This window comes from Azolla caroliniana, unplaced genomic scaffold (assembly GCF_043228905.1).
Source record: "Azolla caroliniana isolate FFs.n. ecotype wild unplaced genomic scaffold, voAzoCaro1.0.p SCAF_2, whole genome shotgun sequence".
Classification (NCBI taxonomy): Eukaryota; Viridiplantae; Streptophyta; class Polypodiopsida; order Salviniales; family Salviniaceae; genus Azolla; species Azolla caroliniana.
Genome location: NW_028230437.1, coordinates 2455566 through 2475983, shown reverse-complemented (window position 1 = coordinate 2475983; position 20418 = coordinate 2455566). Strand labels below are relative to the sequence as shown.

At 39.0% G+C, this 20418-nt stretch overlaps 1 protein-coding gene across 3 annotated transcripts; it reads right to left on the bottom strand.

The window, feature by feature from the left end:
* Positions 1-2454: 2454 nt before the first annotated feature.
* LOC147867069 (protein CHROMATIN REMODELING 4-like) lies at positions 2455-19474 on the bottom strand. 3 transcript variants are annotated; one of them, XM_087314753.1, is made up of 15 exons: positions 19303-19463; positions 16161-16409; positions 14739-14776; positions 14553-14618; positions 12231-12294; positions 11701-12159; positions 11486-11587; positions 10891-11406; positions 9389-9487; positions 6767-9295; positions 6503-6660; positions 6273-6387; positions 5887-5951; positions 5336-5801; positions 2455-5233 (listed from the first exon to the last, which is right to left on the bottom strand). In XM_087314753.1, exons 2-15 carry the CDS (start codon positions 16398-16400, stop codon positions 3023-3025), a joined length of 7128 nt encoding a protein of 2375 aa, XP_087170879.1. In that variant the 5' UTR covers positions 16401-16409; positions 19303-19463; the 3' UTR covers positions 2455-3022. The 3 variants fall into 3 exon arrangements, with proteins under 3 accessions (XP_087170879.1, XP_087170880.1, XP_087170881.1); XM_087314754.1 differs by having other exon boundaries at positions 16161-17022; positions 19303-19396; XM_087314755.1 differs by lacking the exons at positions 14553-14618; positions 14739-14776; positions 16161-16409 and having other exon boundaries at positions 19303-19474.
* Between the last annotated feature and the right edge of the window lie 944 nt (positions 19475-20418).

Below are 20418 nucleotides of genomic sequence, written 5' to 3'. Positions count from 1 at the left end.
CATTTTAGTGGTCTCATCCATAACTATTGTTGTTGAACTGTCATAAAAAATGTGGTACTTGTTTTGGGAAATCATTAGGCGAACTATAAACGTGGACAAAACAAAAATGATGGCAATAAAGAGAATACAACCAAGGGACTACTCCACATTTACATACAAGGGAGAACCAATACAAGTGATGCAAAGCTTCGAATATTTTGGTATTAATGTCCCATTGACAAATAGATGCAATGTATACAATGAGTCCGACTTCAAGTGGGTTGGAATAGTTATTATATGTTTAGGAATCAACGCAACCAAAGCGATATCGAGGATGGGAAATGGGATTGATGTTATTCAATGCTATGGTGGTCCAAGTGTTGCTTTATGAAGTAGGAGAGATTGGGGGTAAAAGATTTATTGGAGCTCTATGTGATGTGATAATTGAAGATAGATTACTATAAGCACTAAAGATGAAGTGGCAAGATGCTAATATGTCAAAATTGGAATATTAAATTGTTAATATTAACCCCCAATATAAGGAAAAAAATGTTAGAACTTATCCAATCGCATCTCACTACCCCATGAGGCTTGGGTCTTGGAGAACCTTACACTTCTTTGGACTTTGTAACGAAAGCTAGTTGTTGAGGTGGCACCAAGGCATCATCACACAATCACGAAGATTTGCAAGGTATGCAATGAAAACCTAGTGGAGGATGAATATCACTTACTTATCACATGCTCAATGTATAAAGGTAATTCGCGAGGAATATAATGATTGGTTAAATGAGAATGATAATGTGAGTGTCATACTCAAACTTCCTCCGAGAAATGTCAACACACATATGTGTGCATTATTTTAACAATTGAGAGAAGTAGTAACCCCCATTCTTGAGGAGTCACATATGTTGATTTGGTCCCATAAGTCAAAATTTGCCTCATTAGGGATCATACATTTTTTTTATTCTATTCGAATGGAAGAAAGTCACTTGAGAGTAATGTTTTATATTGTTGCTTCATAGTCTTTAGGACAACTTTTGATATGGTACCTTACGCATATTTGGAGGCACTTGGAACAACTCTAGTGCCAAGTGAATATATGTCTGCAATTTCCCGAATCTATGAGAAGGTTATATGTTGTGTGTTTATGGGTGATGAAATTTCAGATGTTTTAAACAACACTATTTAGTGTTAAGAAAAGATGCCCAGTCACTAACTTGATTTGGTTAATGTATTGATGAATTAGAATAAACGGTTGCCAAGTTTGTGAAGGCCAAGAACATTATGCACTATCTTACTTCTTGGGATGGGATCACTTCCCATTGAGATTGCGACCATGGAAGGGGTTGTTGACAGCATCCTTAAGGTTCAATTTTTTTCCCTACATCGACTTGTTAGAATCGCATTGGAAGTGAGCAAAAAGATCTAAAATGCAAAATTTTGGGTTTTGGTTAGATGCAAGATATGGAAAATGGTTTGGATGATAACACACAACATAGTTGCTGGATAATGCATCAATAGATTCCTTCTTGAATGAAGCACTTTTGCTACATTAATGTACCATGCATGACATGGGAAAAATGTGGAGGCTCATGCTTCTTAGATTATACTACATTTGTTGCACCTAATTACAAAAACATTTTTTTGCTTAACAAGGAAAATGTACACATCAATACATGTTAGAGCCCATGTCGTTGTTTGCCATCCAAACCACTAAATCCATGTGACTTAGCTCACACTCCTTATGATGTGAGACATGGTGTTGTGGTATAAGTGACGAGGGTAGCTGAGCATACACACTTTGCCCTAAACAAGTGAAGGAGTCTAATTAACACACTTTCATACAATACTTTGCTTTTGATCACATTCAACTATGCTTCTTGCACATCTTCGACCAAACCCAATCCTTGCAAAAATTTCTCTCATAGTCGTTGTGTGCACTCTCGTTTGAAAATTCTTTATAGTCAAGAGGTAGAGGTTGTTTGAAGGGTTCTGCAAGGGAGTTGATATGATAGACATTGATCCATTAGTTCATGAAAGAATAATGTGGCTACATAGTCTTAAGTAGCTATGGCATGAATATTGAGCTCAAAATTCATGTCTATAGATGGCAACCTAATCACCACTTCAGATTAAATAACATACTACCATGATGGAAAAATAAATCACCCAAAGGATGGGCAGAAACCAATAGGTCCTTTCCAAGTGATTAATTTGTCCCTATCATATATCAAGTTTGGGAGGCTTGTGTCAATTAAATTTCAAGGTAACACTTTCTTATGCTTGACATTGCATTTTAAATAGAAAGAAAACTTGTCCAACATGTCTTCAGTAAAGATAACTACCTCATGTTTCAAGGTCATGTAAGAACACTCCTAAAACGTAATAACAATACTGCATGGAATGATGCATTGAATAATATTTTCGGATCTTCAACAAATGGTTTAGTAATGGTAAATACCAAAAAAATCATAATCAGCTAAAGCTAAACATATTTTAGATTCTGTATGTTCTGTACAGCTCAGCCCAAAAGTTAGAAGTTTGGGGTTTTAAGGTTTAAGGTTGACATTTATGGTTATATGGTTATGGTTTAGTCTATGGTTTATCGAGGCAAAAAGGGCTTAAGTTTGTTCTCTTTTACTGTTACCTGAGCAAGAAGTACTGTATGCACTAGCTCGAAAGAGTAACCACCTTCTGCCGAGAATCGATGCCATCTCATGCTCCAAAGAGTTGTACAAGGTAAGCTTAATTGACGCTTCCCAAAGCTGCACAAGCTAAGATTAATGAAGGCTACTCATGGTTCAAAGTGTTTACAAGCTTTAAACTGAGGCCAACTCAAGCTGAGGATGGTAAATATTTGTGCTATAGCATCCTACTCAGATGTGTAGAATCTACATACAAATCAGGATAATAACATAATTGCGGAGGCAACCATTGTGTCCATCTAGCTTTACATGATTTGTAATCGGCATTGCAAGATCAAGGTAGATACACCGAGATGAATAACCGCAGCAGAATCCCTGAGTGTAAGACTCTTTGTATATTAGTCTCCTTTGCTTTTGCCATCTGAAACAGTTTCCTCTGATGATGTATCATCCTTGCTGCTTTTAGGAGCATCACTAATCTTTACACATGATTCTGAATGAGTTTTGCTAGAAGACTCCTCATTTTTGGACCTCGTTCCCTTACTAGGCAATTCAATATTTGACTTATGTGGATCAGGTGCATTAGGCTCAACATTCAGGGGTATAGGATTTGATGGGTTATGAATTTTGTCACTGTCTTGTACAAGAAAAGGCCAACGCTTTTGGAAATCACTCTGGTCTTGGTGTTTCCATGGTTTGTTTTCGATTGGCGACAGGGAGCTGCAAGCTGCATCGGGTGTCCCAAACTGATTGATTGGCATCGGAGTAGATGATAATGGTGGCACAAGAAGACTTTGTGAACTAATGCATGCTGGTAATGATAGGCTAGTCATGATTGGGAAGTGGGAAGGTAACTCTGCAACACTACCTCCAGTATTATCATGATCACGGCAGTTGAAACTTTGGTCAAAAGGCAAAGGAAAAGAAGGAAATGCTAGCCCATTTGGCATTAAAGGGGGAAGATTTCTTGCATCTAATGCCATCAAGCTACTTTCTTGAAATTGAGTATAGCCTGAGCTAAGAATTGACAACTGCTTTTGTTTCTTTCTACCTTTTCTACTTTTTCTGTGAGGTGCCATAGGAGGTGGGCTAGGAGTAGTCCATGTTGGCAAAGTAGGCTTGCAGTCTGTATACACTAGATCAACAGAACGGCAGATTGCAGCTATCGTTGATGGCAAAATAAACCGTTCAACTGGAGGTGGCGGTTTGAATGCCTCTCTCAACCAATGTGGTAAGCTGCTTGCAGAAGAATTGTTAGGATCTTCTTCAGTGCTAACAGGCGTATGATACACATTTTGCCCTGTTTTAATTCTGTTCTTATGAAGCACTTTTGACTTTAATGGTTCACTGACTTGAGGTAAACTTAATCCCTTCATTTCGGGGAGCTTCATTGAAGCCAGGAGATCTACATTAGGTTTAAAATGTGAAACATCTTGTAGAGATTGGGGAAGCATATCAGGGAAATTCTGAAACTTTGGTAGTTCAAGTGGTGGTTCCATATGTCCCGAACAATGCCCTTTCTCGAATCTCAATGGCAGGTTAGAGAATCGCCATTCACCATCCTTCAGTGGATCGTTACAACTGAATAGCGGTGATGGCTGTGGGTTTTTTTGTGATGAAGATTTGAGTCCACTTAAAAGCCGATAGCTTGAGGAAGCTACACCTGATTTATCAGTTGTTGACAGTCCCATGGATTCTAGGTCTAATTTATGCTGAAAGTGGATCCTGGCAATATCATCCTTCGAATTTATTACACCCCCTCCAGTTACACTACCAAAATGTGTAAGTCGATGCTTGAAGTCAAGTCCCACATTTGGCAAACCTGATAGATCCATATTTTCTCCTTTCAAACTCCTGTGATATAAGCTCTCCACATCTATTTTAGGTATGGGTATTTCCTTGGTTTGAGGTAGGACTGCTGAATTAAATACATCTTTCAGTCCAGTGTGAAGAGCATTTCTCTCAATCGACAATGTGTTATTGGGCATTCTATTTCCATCTCTGCCAAATGGTTTGCCCAACAGATCCAAAGATCCATCAAACATTTTCATCTGTTCCTCATGCCATTTATCTGCTAAATCTTTAGCACTTCTGAACTTTGAGAAATTCAGCTTAGAATCCTGAAGCATGGAAACCCAATTGCCCCTGCCATATCTCCTTACACCAGACCATAATGCATCCAGTTCTTCTTCTGACCAGGTTGCTGGCACTTCAACTCTAGTCATAGGCTCTATGCCACCTAGATAAGGCAGAAATGGAAACGCCTTTCCTTGCTTGTCATTCTTTGGAAAAAGGTTAGGTGGTTCCAGCAAGTTCAGCCCATATCCCAAATCAGGCTCCATTTTAGGAATGGATGAATTTGGAAATGTAGAATTTGAATAGCTAAAGGTATCCAATCTTTCGTTGGACGAACATTTTAGCCTCTCGACACTATCTTTGAGCTGTATTCCCAGCCCTAAATTCATTGTTAGATTGAGATCTGTAGGTGCATTTCCCCTGTTTCCAAATCGATGTGCTAGCATGTCAGGGAGTTGTGTGCTAGCTTGTGGCATGGGGAAAATGAACGGGTTGCCAGATTTATTTTCAGATTGTGAAGGATATTGCTGAGCCTGCAAAATTATAACAAAAAACGATAAAGCTTAAATCAAATCATCATTCTCCAATTAAAGATTATATTCAAATTCTTGCACATGTTGCTTTAAATACCTTACCCCAAGAGATGAACCAAGAAATTTTAAGTCGTTCATGTTGCTTCTATCCCCATGATCCAAAAGATTTTCCTTCTTTGATGAGCTACTTAAAACTGGTACTGCATTTAATCCTGTAGAAATGTCATTGGTTCCCTTTATTTGATTAATATGTGAATAACCATTTGCATCAGAAGGGGCTGCTCCACAATTCACACCAATACTGTCAATTTTAGTTGGATGATTTGAACCTAGTTGAGCCACATCCGCACCAGAAAACATTGAATTAAGCCTCGGATGTCTTAACATGTGAATCGGCAAAATTGTAGATTTTTGAGTTGCTTGAAGTCCATCTAGGTTTTCTGGACCTGAGACATTGTTTACTGCACAATTTTCCTGTGGCTCTTTATAAAGCACTGAAGAATCCCCAGCTTCTGTTTTATTACATCGAGCAGCTATTCGTTCCTTTTGCCTAGCTCTAAGTCTTGCCCTGTTTCATTAAATATCCAGTATAAGCACATGAAAATACGAAGATATATCTTTCTAAGATCATAGTATCAAGACTTCAAACTTACTGTTTAGTTTTTAGAGCTAATCCTGCAGGTGTATATTCTGGTTCAGCATCTTCCTCTTTATCACTCTGTTCAGGCAAAAAATCCTATTGATAAGCTTTTAAGAAATATCAAGAATCACAGTGCACTTAATTTGATTAAGTACTACCTAGTTTTAATAAATTTTCAAACATCCTCAACGCATGTGTACCAACATTACCACATTATATGCCCATAAAAGACTTAGATTTACCGACTAGACGTGTGCTTAGTGCAAGATAAACATATAGAGCATTGATAAAGAACAGTATACACACTCATTAGATGCATTCCCCCTTTTATGTAAATAAATACAAAGCACAAATTCAGTAAATTGTCAAGCAAATATGACGGTATCTGGCAAACAAAACCTCGTTGAACACTTCAGCCACAGCAATATTGAAGTCCTCTTTATAAGAAATAGACTTTCGCATCCGTTTGCCTCGCCCAAGAGCTCCTTCTTCCTCAGTCTGCAGTTTCTCCCACCTATAAACGCAGCAGTTAGTAGGGGAAAATCAAAGAAGTTTCTAGCTTGCATAAATTCCTGTAGAATCACCATAGCAGAGGGATAAAAATAGAAAAAAACTGAGATATAGCTCACCTTGTACGAAGAATTTTGTCCCAATTGCTGTCTTCATCAGTTGCTAGCCTCGTGGCAGCAGTATTTCCATTTACTGCAGATTCAACATCCTTTTCTTTAGAAATGGCATCACTTGTATCATGATCTTCAGTTGTATCAAGATCATTCCAATCCCACGCCTGTGCGTTAGAACAAAAGAATGAATTATATACATCCCTTGCCATTTAAATCCAAAATGAACAAAAAATATGTAAGTTATCAGGCCTAGTAAGTAAATTGACTGACCTTTAGTGTCCCCAGCAAATCACTTTCTGCCTCTGCCTCTGTCACTTCACCAGCTACATCTGATCGATCTAACAAACGAGCAACAGCTACATCATCCCAGACTAGCAATGGTCGACCTGCTTTATGACATGTATCTTCATATACATCTCCAAGTCCCCCTGATCTTCTTTTCGGCTTCCCATCAGATTCAGTCAAAATATCAGTGACATTTTCTGTATTGATAGCTTCTTGACCAGACCCCTGGAAAAGCTCCTCAGTACCCCACTTCAAAATATCTTCAACCTCCTTTTGTGAACCCGATTTATTAGCAAAAAGATGGTCAAGCATTAATTTTTTCTTGGCCAGTTGGAGAATGCGTTCTTCCACACTAGCTCGCACAACAAGCCTGTATACTAAGAGTCGTTTGGATTGGCCTATCCTATGAGCTCTATTCATTGCTTGTATATCCGCATGTGGATTAAAATCGGAGTCATAAATTATCACAGTATCTGCTGATGCCAGGTTTATACCCAGGCCACATGCTCGGGTAGAAAGAAGAAACACAAATCGAGAAGTATCTTGGTTGAACCGGGCAATTGCTGCTTGCCTGTCACCAACTGATACAGACCCATCTACTCTCTCAAATGTTTGAATACCAAACTCCATAGTGAGATAGTCCTCTAGGATGTCAAGGAGCCTTGTCATTTGAGAGAATACAAGAACCCTATGCCCTTTTTCTCTGAGAATCTTCAGCATCGCATGTAGAAGTGTCAACTTTGCTGAAGCTTTGATTCTCATTTCATGAAGAAATTCTGGAGACCCACTTTCTGGTTCAGTCCCAGGAATTAGGTAAGGGTGATTGCATACCTTGCGAAGTTGGACAACTATATTCACCAAAGATTGATGCTGATTCGGCTTTCCTGCTTGTCGAAGTACTTGATAATTCTTGGTGAGAAGAGCACGATAATACTCTGCTTGTAAAGAGCTCAATTCTACCGGTACAACTCGTTCTGTTTTCGGAGGAATGTTTTGCATTGCATCTTTTTTAAGCCTACGAAGCATATGAGGAGCTACAATCTTTTTCAATTCTTCCACTTGCTCTGCAGTATTTAGGCTGCTACACTTCTCTTCAAATGCATCTTGGGACGGAAATGCATCCAACTGTAAGAACTTCAGAAGATTATGCATTTCTCCTACATTATTTTGTAAGGGAGTTCCAGTCAAAAGAACTCTGTGTGAGAATGAGAAAGTGTTCAAAAGTTGGACCAGCTTGCTTTCAGTATTTTTCAGCCGATGACCTTCATCTACGACTAATACTTCCCATGGAACACTTCGAAGTTGGCTAGAGTCTGCAAGTATCATTTCATACGTTGTCAGCAATACATTGAACTTATAGCTCCTTCGATCCAGTTTGTTACCAGTTGCATGCCACTCATACTGTCTTATGGTTGCTCTTGCCTTTGCACTTCCATGATATTCAACAACATTCACCTGCGGCGCCCATAGAGAAAATTCGGCCATCCAGTTTGGCATTGTTGAAAGTGGAACTAGAACTAGTGACGGTGTACTGACTTTGAACTCTTGGTAGAGAGAACACATAAAAGCTGAAGCAGAGATAGTTTTCCCAAGACCCATCTCATCAGCTAGTATTACATTCCTCTTCCGGCCCCATGACTTTCTAAGCCAATTAAGAGCTTCTATTTGATGAGGAAAAAGTGAACCACCTTTTATATAATCTGGTTGTTCATTAAGAGTGCGAATATCTCCACATTTCTGGTCTTCATCAGACATTTCTTCATCAATTTTCAAAGCAGCATTTTCAAAATAATCATATTTTTCAATTAGTTCCTGATGGGCTTTAATAACAGGTTCATCTAGCCGTTCCCAAGTGCATTCATCATATGGCAGACCATACCACTTAACCAAAACTTCAGGCACATCAAGACATCCTTGGCGTCTTGCGATAAAACGTTGTGGCCTGCACCACTGCTCATCCACTAGGTTAACAGGAATAGATCCATGTTTAAACTTGTAATTGTCAAGCTTCCTCTTGGCACGAATCTTTAAATCAGATTCTTTAAGCCACTGATTATGAATATGTGATTTTCCAACCCACTTGACAAAGAATTCTATTTCAGTATCACAAGATTGATTATCCAGTATAGGTAAAATTTCTCCTTGTGAGTTATCTCTTTCACTAAGAAAACATTCTAAAGGACTGCTTTCAGCTACTGCATCACCGCTTAATATATCCTCCCTTTTTGCCACCTCTGTAGTAGCGATGCATGAAGCATCTGCAGTTTCTTCAACATTTGTCAGGTTCTCAATGCTGCTACTCAAATGCTTCTTGCACTCATTTGAAGAAACCAATCCTATTTCTTTTTCTTTAGTTTTCTCACAACCCTGAGAATCTAAAACTGTCAGAGTTTCAAAATTCTGTGGACTCTCTAGAACTCCCAATTGAAGCCTGTTTTCTGGAGAAGAGTTTTGTTTAGCTAAAGAAGATGCTCCAGCTTTTGAGATAATTCGACAGCCAAATATTCGATCCACCTGTTTCCAAAAACTTTCTAAAATCAGACCATTTGATTTTAATGCCATAATCTTCTTTACATTTTACACTGAAATTGTAAAAGAATGATTCACCTCCAGGATTGCTGAAATAGGCTTCTTATCATTACATTCACGAGTCTCCTTTAACTCATCCCGAAGTTCCATATTCAAAGGAACGTCTGTCGCCAGCACCTTCATATCCACCAAGATTTCTTCTCTCTCTCTCTCTCTCTCTCTCTCTCTCTCTCTCTCTCTCTCTCTCTCTCTCTCTCTCTCTCTCTCTCTCTCTCTCTCTCTCTCTCTCTCTCTCTCTCTCTCTCTTACAGATATGCAATGGGGAATCTATGCACTCTATGAATCCGTGTCAAGAAAAGTGCGGTCTTCCAAGGGTTTGTCAGAGGCGGTTGCTAGCACAATCGGAGTGAAGCAAGGATGCCTACTATCACGCACTCTCTTTGGACTCTATATAGATGAGGTATCACATTACATAGAGAGATTCGGGGATTCGGGAGCATGCCTAGCAGCTATAGCTATACAAATATTAATATATGCTGATGATATTGTGCTGATTTTTGCTCTCTGGAGGGACTACAAAGACATCTAAATGCCTTAAATCTATTTTGTATGGACAAAGGTTTGTCAATAAACATGGCTAAAACTAAAGTGATGGTGTTTAACACACTCAAGCATGGGTAACCAGATCAGAACCAGAATTATCCTTGGGAGAGGAAAAGGTGGAATACACACGTTCTACATACCTAGGAATAACATTTACAGGGCCTAGGTTCTCCTTACGGGAGGGTGCTTGTGCCCGACTTTCTCGTGGATACACAACCCTTCGTGCTCTCAGTCCTCACGTCTCTACTTCATAGAGAAGATTTGGTGTGACAAGGAAAATAATTGGAAAGATTTAGAGAGACCTTTAGTGTCAATGATTGCCCACATGATAAGGAGCAAAGCATCGGTGCCCAATGATATAATCCGGGCAGAGAAAGAGCAGTACCTATAATCACCGAGGCATTGTTCCGATCAGTGACATGCATTCAACGTCTTTGTGAGCTCCCTAAACGAAGGTACCCAAGATTGGCACTTATGTCATCAAGACAGCTTGCTGAACATAGAGACATTCATTGTTGGTATGCTGAAATGCAGCAATGGTTCGAGTCACGTGGCATAAGTAAAAATGCACTACCCCCGTTCCATCTAAATATAGCTTGGACTCTCCATCTAAATATGACCAAAGTGGAAAAGAATAGAGTGATCCGAACTGATATTATTAACTTGGAAAACCAGATAACATGGATCAGCCCCAAAATATCACTTGGTACAAAGATGGCCCACTATAAGACTCACTTTTTACACACATCAGAGGCTGGATTCATCATCAGGCCATCTTATATGGACATACATTTATCCTATCCGCTGCACAGTGTGATAGGGCAGCTATGAACTTCATCACATTTTTTCATTCGAACACAACATCAATGACCCTAGAAGTCCATAATCTTTCAAATTTGCATTATAAACAATCTTTTCGGTTCAAAAGATTAACCTGAATAGACTTTAATATATCATCATCGCTCTCTAGAAATTACCTCTGGTTCAATGCTAGACATAATCTCAACTACAGGTTCCTTTGAATCACTGCTTCCACAATCTGTCTTCCCATTCTGACATTGTTTGCATAAAGTTTCTTCCTTTAATGAACTATCTACATCTCCAACCGGAACACTGCATTGCACACAAACTTGTGGTACAACAGAAGCACTGCTATTATCTGTTCCATCAGTATGCAATGTTTTCTGGTCACTTTTCTTCTTGTTTTTCTTTTTTTTCTGATGCACTGAAGAGATTGCGTGAATTTCAATTTCCTCTTCTGTTTTCTCCCTTGGTAACTCCTTGTCACCAATAACAGTATTATGGAAAGTTCGTTTGTTTTCACCCCGTCTGTCTCTAGGACACTCTTTTTGTACATCGGATCTTGACTGTGTTTCCGAAATACTTTTCATGGACCTTGATCTTCTTGAATCTGAGACTCGGAAAGATGGAGAACTGATAACTGGGAATTTCTCACGACATGTTGGACATTTCCATTTTCCAGGAGGAGCCCTCTGCTTGACAAAAATACATTGATGTGCTTAATATAGATAAAACAATGGTTTACAGTATAAGCAAAATTAGTGTGCATACCTTCAATGGTGGATCCAGACATTCCAAATGATATGTACGAGGGCAATTGTCACAGCATAGAAGGTTTCCGCCCATGTCACAAACTACACATTCAAAAAAATACTGCACCACAATGATTCAGATATTAATTCAAACAGAACTTCCACATGCATACAAAATGTGACCATAAACATAACTTAATGAAAATGTCAAGTATGACGCAATCGTAACCTTACCCCGTCATCTCCTTTTGTTTTCTCATCAAGTGTACTTCTACTATTGGTACTATCCTTTCTTTCTCTGCTTTCTTTGTTAAGTCCACGATGGGCTGCTGACAATTTCCTTCGTTTATAGGAAAACTGTGTTTCTGTCTCGATTGAGACATCCATGGAACCTTCTCCAGAAGTTATGCTTTTCTCAGTTTGAATTTCCTGTCCTTCCCTCCTCCGTTTTCTAGTTCCTGGTTTTCCCATATTCTTGTGCATTTCATCTTGAGTGGATTCTTGTTTTTCTTTTGGTTTACTGCATGATCCAGAAGTTTTCTTATTTCCTTTTCTTGGACTGTTCTGCATTTCAGTCCCTTTCAGTCCTCCTAGAGGAGATTTGAGGATCTCACAGGATATCTTATCATGAGCATTACTTGCTTCAGTTACAGCTGCCTTAAACTTATCTTCTTCACCAGGGATGGCAAAAGCCTGCATGTCATATTCTTGGCATTAGTATATGCTAAGATACGAAAATTTGGACAGATATACCAGTAACTTGCCTGGTTTACAAACTCCTCCTTGTGTTCTTCGTAAAAGAGAACATTCTCAAGGTTTATGTATGTACTGCAAAAAAGAACATCATGCGGTGAAAATACTCTCCATTATCCCGTTTTCAGTTTATATTAACTCAGACAACTTTAAAAATAATGCCACACTATTTAACAAAATTTGTGAGAATGGCATAAATTTATCTAATGCCACTCTTTTTCCTTGATGTTAAGAATGTTCAACAGGGTGGCATAGGAGTTACACAATCTATAATCATGATTTAATAAAGTGATCAAAATCAATCTTTTTGCCACGCCAAAAATTTGATCTATTACCATGGGCAATGCAGACACATAGCTTAATTACACAATGATCAATCAGATTCTTTGTTAGGTCATCAAAGTGAGCCATTAGTGTGGGCAGAAATTAAACATTAATCAATCCAAGATGAGAAGAGTATTGGCAAATAAAATGATCATGCCAAGGTAAATGTTCGAAATAATTTTGCACAATTTTCAAAGTCTGGTGAAATTGTACCTGGCAGAATCAGTGGCATCATGTCAAATACATCAATGTCACTGGCATTCTAGCAAATTTTGGTAAATACAGTACATTTATAATCATTCAAAAATAACTATATAAATTTTTAAATGCTCAAACTAGTTTTGAAATTATCATCCAGAAGCATATCAATACATATAGTAAATGCTGGGCGTGAACAGGCCACAACTCCATACGAGTGAACAATGGGAGGTGCACATTCAAGATGGTAGGTGGATAGCCATTCAGGCTAACCCCCCGTTTCTTAAGGAAGAACATTCCAATACATCCTCAGAGTTGTATCTGCATCTGCTCACTTAGGATCGTGAGAAATAGCCCTCACCATAACAAACAACTGTTGTAATCATATTGCCACAGGTTTTCAACATACAATAAAGGTGCCCAATGGCCCCCCTTTTCTTAAGGAAGAACCTTAGAACATATTCTAGGATATTCATTCCCATACATCCTCTGAGTTGTATCTGCATCTGCTCACATAGGAGCATGAGAAATAGCCCTCACCATAACAAACATCAGTTGTAATCACATTGACACGGGTTTTCAACATACAATAAAGGAGCCCAATGCCTGAAAATTTCTTCAGAATTACAATGAGATTAAGAATGAGACCAGGATCCAAATACTTGAGAATTGGGCATCTTTTGAGCTGATGGAGAATGGTGAGAAGGAGGGTTTTATCACGAGAACAAAACGCTCTTTCAAGATCACCTGGAAGCAGTTGGCTTGGTGACAACAGGCATTAAGTTAGCACAGTTGAGCCCTTTCCCGAAAAATAACGAAGGCCTGGTCACAGTGATGAAAACTCTAATGTGAACTTCCCCAGTTTCCTTTGGAGAATTCTCTGTATTGCTCCAAGAGAAAGAGATGCTATTAGAGAATGGTGGAAAGCTGAGACCAAAAGGCTCTTCAGTGAAGGTGCCACGACTGTGGTGAAAAAGAATATATGTCCAATGATAAAGTTGACGCCAAGAGTCCAAAGCTTTTGTTTTTGGGGACAGCCAAGAGGGCTTCCACACATTTGGATGATGATGAGAGAGTAGAATTGTGGCTAGTGGAGGATGTGTGGTGAAAAGGGGAAAAAACATGATAAAGTCAGGTTTCACAATAATTCAGTAATCTGGATATTCTAGAGTATATGATGAATGAAGATGCAGATGTTCAAACAACAGAACATTAAAAGAAGCTACGTAGGAAAAAACAAGCACTTAAATTTCATAGAGATCATTCGCAAGTCGTGAGTAGTAAAACCAGGAGAGTGGCTCTATCTTCCTTTCAAAAAAAATTCAATACCACAAAAAAATTATTGGCTATGTAATCTAAGTAACCCGCCTACGTAAAAGGTAGTTAAATTGTGCAAATAATTCCCTGAAAGATTTTGATAAGGGTGTGTGACTCGCAGCAACTAGTCTGGTTCAATGGATAGATAATCTTTTGTTGAAGAAAAAAAAAGATATATACATTTGTTTTTGTTTTCTCATCAACAAAAAGTAGTTATCTTGCTGAGTAGCAGTTTGGTTGTTAGCACCCAGAGGCCCTAGAAACTAGATATTGCTGCAGCAAAGATAATAGTCAACGAGACTAATATCAGCAAGATTTTATAATTTACAAGTTTCTGAAAGCATAATAGGCAATTATATTCAAAACACATTCTCCCAATCCATGTACATCACACTCAACCTTAATTATCTAATGAAGCAATAGAATTAAGGATCCGCAAGAATCATTTTACACAACATGGCATTAAGGTGGCACAAAGGATATTAACAACGTACAATAGGGGCTGACTGTCTGCTTCCTCCAATCCGAATAACTTGACCAATACTTGTTCATTTTTTTCCCTGTAATTAAAGCATAAATTTTAATCTGCAAAGCACATGCTCTCTTGACTAAAAATTTTAAAAAAACTATTACTTGTAGAATAAATATTTAGTTTGATAGTGTCAGGAACTAAATCATACTTCGATTTACTTGATGTGGTGTCCTCCAAGATTGAAATCTACAACAGAACTCAAATGAAACAAAAACTGTGTCATCAACTGCAAGCAAGAAAAGAACAATATGTGTGGCAGCATTCAAATTTTGCATGTAATTCTCTTAACCATAGGCAAAAACTTATATAGCAATTGAAGATGAAAGTGGACACAGCAGTGTTGAATCAGTCGTCATGATTAAATTAAAAGCAAATGCTAAGTTGAAATGCCACAATTTTCCATAAAAGAGTTCTGATTATATTGTGGAGAATGTTGAGAGAATAGAACTCATCTGTGAAGATGTTTTCGCAAGTAACAGTGATTATCCTTAATACTGTAAATATAAGATAAAACATATTACAATCTACAACGGATTGAAGTTATGTCCATTCCTGGGATATTCCATGGGATACAGAAAAGTCACTTTGCCACCCTAGGTTCTACACCAACATTCTTGGGACATGCAAAGATAAATGATAATGTATCTGGTGCATTTTCATGATAATATTTACTTATATCTAAGCGCTCAATATTGCAGATAAAGTATAATGTGTGGTGCATTTTTATGATAAATTTTGTTTTATATCTGTCCGCTCAATATTGAGCTTTTTAATTTTTTTGGTTATTTTCTTTTATCTATCATTGTGCACACTTTTTAAATTCCTTTTAACTGACAAGCTTTAGCACAGACTGCGTGTAGCACATGCACACAAATCCTTGGTAACTCAAGAATGTCACAGGAAATGTCAAATGGGCTAAGCATTTTAAATACATACAAGCTTTATAACTAAGTTTCTGCCAATTCATAAACATAAAGTGGAGGACCAAGACTGTCACTAAAACAAATCTGCCAAAATATATGCCAGCATTCCATATTTGGAGAAACTTTGACTGAAAAGTATATGGAAATGCATTCCCATCATCCATAATGTATAGGAGAAACTGAGCATTCAAAATTAGCATTCCCCACTTCTAGAAACAGCTGTTTCCAGGGCAGAAACGGCCGTTTTATGTGACTATGGGAGTCAAACGACAAACACAAGACAAACTCTAAAGATGCAAATCAAACTCTAAAGATGCAAATCTCTATCCTTCTTTGTCGAATAAACACATAAAGGATATTGATGTTCTCATATTAACGAGAAGTAAATATCATGAAGGACTATTCTTCTCAATAGAAGGTCAAAATATAGGAAGTGTTGCAAATATTGACGGATACAAATGAGATCAATTATACTACATAGTGAATAGACATGATGATTATAATTATGATTACTGAGTGCATGATAAGTTAAATGTCAATTGAACTGCCATCATAGTACACAATGAACGGAATACATATGTTTAAAACAAGTGCAAACTCCATTCAAAGAATCAGAATAGAATAAACAAAGAAACTCGTCTACTGACCTCAGCAGGCCACCATATTCCATCACTACGTTTTCCCCATATCAAGGTGCCTACTTCAAACGCACTTGACCGAGTTTTCCAATTCACAGGTTGCAACACCTCAGAAGTTGCATTTTCCCACCTCTTAGCCCCTCCATTTTTACGAGCTGTTCGATTCTTTTTCCAGATCCCTGAGGTATTGGCGGGTGCCTTTGTTGGCACTATTATTGTCAAATCCCTATTTTCGGTTTCAATAGACATCCACTTACTCTGCAAATATTGAAAGGAACGCTAGTGTCAGCAGTAGTTATGCAACATTCTCTGGGTGATCACCATGAGTGGTGTGAGTAGAGAGGGAATTCTACAGGGGGGTGATTGCAGTCCATCTGAACCTTGAATTGGAAATAATAACTATCATATAAACTTGTATTCCAAATCTCTGGAGGACTCTCAAAGCTAGTAGAATCTGGTTGCTCCTTGAATAACAGAGGGGCCAATAGTTAAAAAGAGTTAGTGTTATGTGTCTGAAACACAAGCATGTAGCTGAATTCTTTTTGAAGTCTTGATGCTGTTTCCATTTGCATAAGCTTTTCTTTTCTGCTGTACCTTGTAGAGGGGAACGCCACAGGGGTTTTTGCAATTGATTGGAATTGGAATTGGAAATCGCAAGTAACATGCAAAGATGTATTCCACATACTTCAAGGATAGTCAACGGTAGTTGTATCGAGTTGATCCAAGAGTAACTGAGAGGGGCAATAATTTCCAAGGAACCAACATTATGCGTAAGATATGCCAGAAGGCAGTCCAATTCTTAGCAAACTTGTTCGCACTATTTTTATAAACATAAGATTTCCTTTACAGCTGCACCTTGCAGTGTTAAAAACTAAAAGCAAAATGTAAGATGTGTCAATATGTAATACAGCAAAGGAGATACCACTCATTGTCTGACTGAAAGCATTTTATCAAATCAAAATAGCTATTCAATTCATAATAAAATAATCAGGTCATGCAAGAACATGTTCACCGCTACAAGATCTTCTTCACTGGCTCTTATGTAAATTTCAACTTTCACAATCAGCTCACACAGCCACATATTTTAAGTTTGCATATCAGTTTTATCTTTGAACAAACAGATAGAACCAGAACAAACGAGGAAACTGATGGCAAAGAATGAAAGCAAACAAATGAACAAGTGTATACTATGCTAGATTTTGTGGAATATCATTTGTCTCCATCCATTATTTTGCTTCACATGACCTTAGACAGAAGTTATCTACAAATCATTGGGATGAAAATTTCACAATTATGAAGTACATATGCAAAACATTCTCTAATCTGTATGAAAAGAAGTAAAACACAATCATCATATATTTCCTCAATCTGACAGATGTGCTTAGTTTGACATATTATGAAGAGCACATAAGCAGGCTGCAAGTCGAGCCTCAATAGGAAAAAAAACAGATCAGACCTACTTTATTAAGAAAATCGGATGGACAACCCTATGCACATGGTCAGGCAACCTTTACATTGTAGCTATTTCTCAAAAGTTTTAGAGGAGCATAAATATGCACTCTTATATTTCAAATAATATAGAGGAGCATGTATGCCCTCTTCCTTGGATGTTTCTAATCTTTGAGACAGATATAGTGAGCTCTAGTTTAGAAAATAGACTGCAGTAGAGTTATACTAAAGCTTCATGTTGAAGGGTGGTAACAAAATTACACCACAAAAATGTTTCTTTGCAATTTTTCAAACGGTTGGTAAACTTCAAATAATTTGGAGTTCACTTTTAGTTAACAAAAAGGGTAGATCAAATCCCCCCCACCAGCAATAGCCCTTCATAGCATGTCCCAATAATAAAGGAGCCCTAGCTTTTCTAGACCTGTGGCTATGTTTAGGATCTTAGCTACAATGGTGTTCATGCATCAAAGGCTGCCCCAGCATGGTAAGCTGAGAATGTCATGTGAATACTGGTACAGTAACATTGAATGGATATCGTCTATCCATCCATAGAACTTTATAGCATTGTATGCCACTAGCAAGAAGCCCTTGGTATTCTAGGAACTTGGCTATATTTCAACCATTTAGCTAGAGTATTCACAACCCAAGGGTCATATCTGGTAAACCCCTTCTAGACATCTACATTGAATTGTGGTGCCACAAGATTCAATTAGACATAATCTCGTCCATATGAAAGTTCACAACAGCATATGGATTTGCAAAAGGAAGGATTAAAAGATTTGATATTAGACCATACAAGAAGTTCATGAGAACCATATAACTTTATAGCATGCCACATGCTGATAATAGAGTGGCCCTAGCTTTTCTGGGCCTTTGGCAGCTCTCATATAATCTCTTCTACCAAAACCTCCACAATGGCATATCTGTTAGCAAAGTGAAGGATCGACATTTTGGAACATTGAGTTAGATCACCAGAAAAGCAGATGGTATATCCCATCAAACCAGTGAAGACCATTTGTTATATTTAGACTACTAGATACAGTAGTGTTCACTACACAAAGGTCACCATCCTAGGGCATGCCGTATTCCCCTTGCTTTTCTAGGCCATTAGATCTACGCTATTAGCTATACTAGTGTCCACATCACAAATCTCACCCCTGGACCATACAACATGCAATATTTCTCCCGATTTCCTAGGCTTTCAGCTGCATTTAGGCTATCAGCTCTAGTAGTGTTCACATTACAAAGGTCACACTTGAGTCCTAGTCTGATAATCCTAGAATCTCTCATCATCTACCATGGAGACCAGTGTGAGTGTTGTAATATTCGATTAGATTAGCCAATCAACAGTAGCTTCACATACATAATCCTTTCCACATATGAACCATCGTGGTTTTGTATAAGATAATTTCTATGTATGAACGTCCATGGCTTCATGTACTATCCCTACCATGTGAACCTTTTTCCATGATTCCATTAAACAATCTCTTCCATACCAAGCTCCACGTCTCCAGTGTGGCCTTTGACATATGAACCTCCACAATAATGGTGTATGTTAAGCTTAGCATAGTGAAGGATCAACATAGCATTGATGTGCAAGCCAAACAATACTGAAGGCCCAGTCATCATTATGCAAGAGCAAGGTGGAAATGGGGGGGGGGGAGAAGGACCCGGTAGAGAGACAGAGAGAGGAGGAACTTACTAGTGAATTGTTGGAAAGAGTGAGATGAAGAAATGCCGGGAATGTTGAAGTAGCATGTGTCAGTGCTTATAGGAATCACTGAGAACACTCGGCTACTGGTCCCCTTCTTAGTCTTCTTTCGTCGAAGTCTTCTTGTTTCTTCTTCTTCTTCTTTGTCGTCGTCGTCGTCGTCGTCGTCGTCTCTGCAAACCCTTGGCGAAGGAAGAAAAGGGCAGAGAAAGACAGAAAGAAGAAGAAGAAGAAGAAGAAGAAGAAGAAGGAGAGGGCGAGAAAGGGGAGGGGTACAGAGAACGTGGGTTACAGGGACAGCGCCAGCCAATGCCGTGGCGACACGTGGAAAGGATGAGTGGAGGCGCCGCAAGGCAAGGGCGCCACGTCGGACTGCGGCCCTCCCCCATCGCGTCGCCTGCTCTAGAGAGAGGATGTCATGCCATGGCCTAGAGAGAGGATGCCATGTCATGGCCTAGAGAGAGGATGTCATGCCATGGCCTAGAGAGAGGATGCCATGCCATGGCCTTCAGAGAGGATGTCATGCCATGGCCTAGAGAGAGGATGCCATGCCATGGCCTAGAGAGAGGATGTCCTCCCTCCTCGCAATGGCCTGGAGAGTGTGAGTGCGCCCATACATGCATGCATAGCCTCTAGAGAGAGGATGGCATCACCATGAGGGGCAAAGTCGAGTGTGCGGTTTAGAGAGAGGATGAGTATGGGTCACAGGAAGGACTAAGAAGCCGCTCTATGGCTTGGATTGGAACATGTGTTCTCGAGAAACTGACGGTTGTCGAGACCATATCACATCATGTTTGCCCATCTTTAGAGAGAGGATGGCATCACCGTGAGGCAAAGTCGAGTGTGTGGTCTAGAGTGAGGATGAGTATGGGTCAGAGGAAGGACTCAGAAGCCGCTCCATGGCTCGGATCAGAACGTGTGTTCTCGAGAAACTAGCAGTTGTTGTCGTGACCAAATCACATCATGTTTGCCCATCTTTAGAGAGAGGATGGCATCACCATGAGGCAAAGTCGAGTGTGCGGTCTAGAGAGAGGATGAGTATGGGTCAGAGGAAGGACCGAGGAGCCGCTCTATGGCTCGGATCGAAACATGTGTTCTCGAGAAACT

Coding starts and splice junctions, on each gene's coding strand:
- LOC147867069 (XM_087314753.1), bottom strand. CDS start 16,400: ATGTCTATTGAAACCGAAAATAGGGATTTGACAATAATAGTGCCAACA. Junction 11,588..11,700: donor AAACAAAAGGAGATGACGGG/GTAAGGTTACGA, acceptor ATTGTGGTGCAG/TATTTTTTTGAATGTGTAGT. Junction 5,234..5,335: donor TTCTTGGTTCATCTCTTGGG/GTAAGGTATTTA, acceptor ATAATTTTGCAG/GCTCAGCAATATCCTTCACA.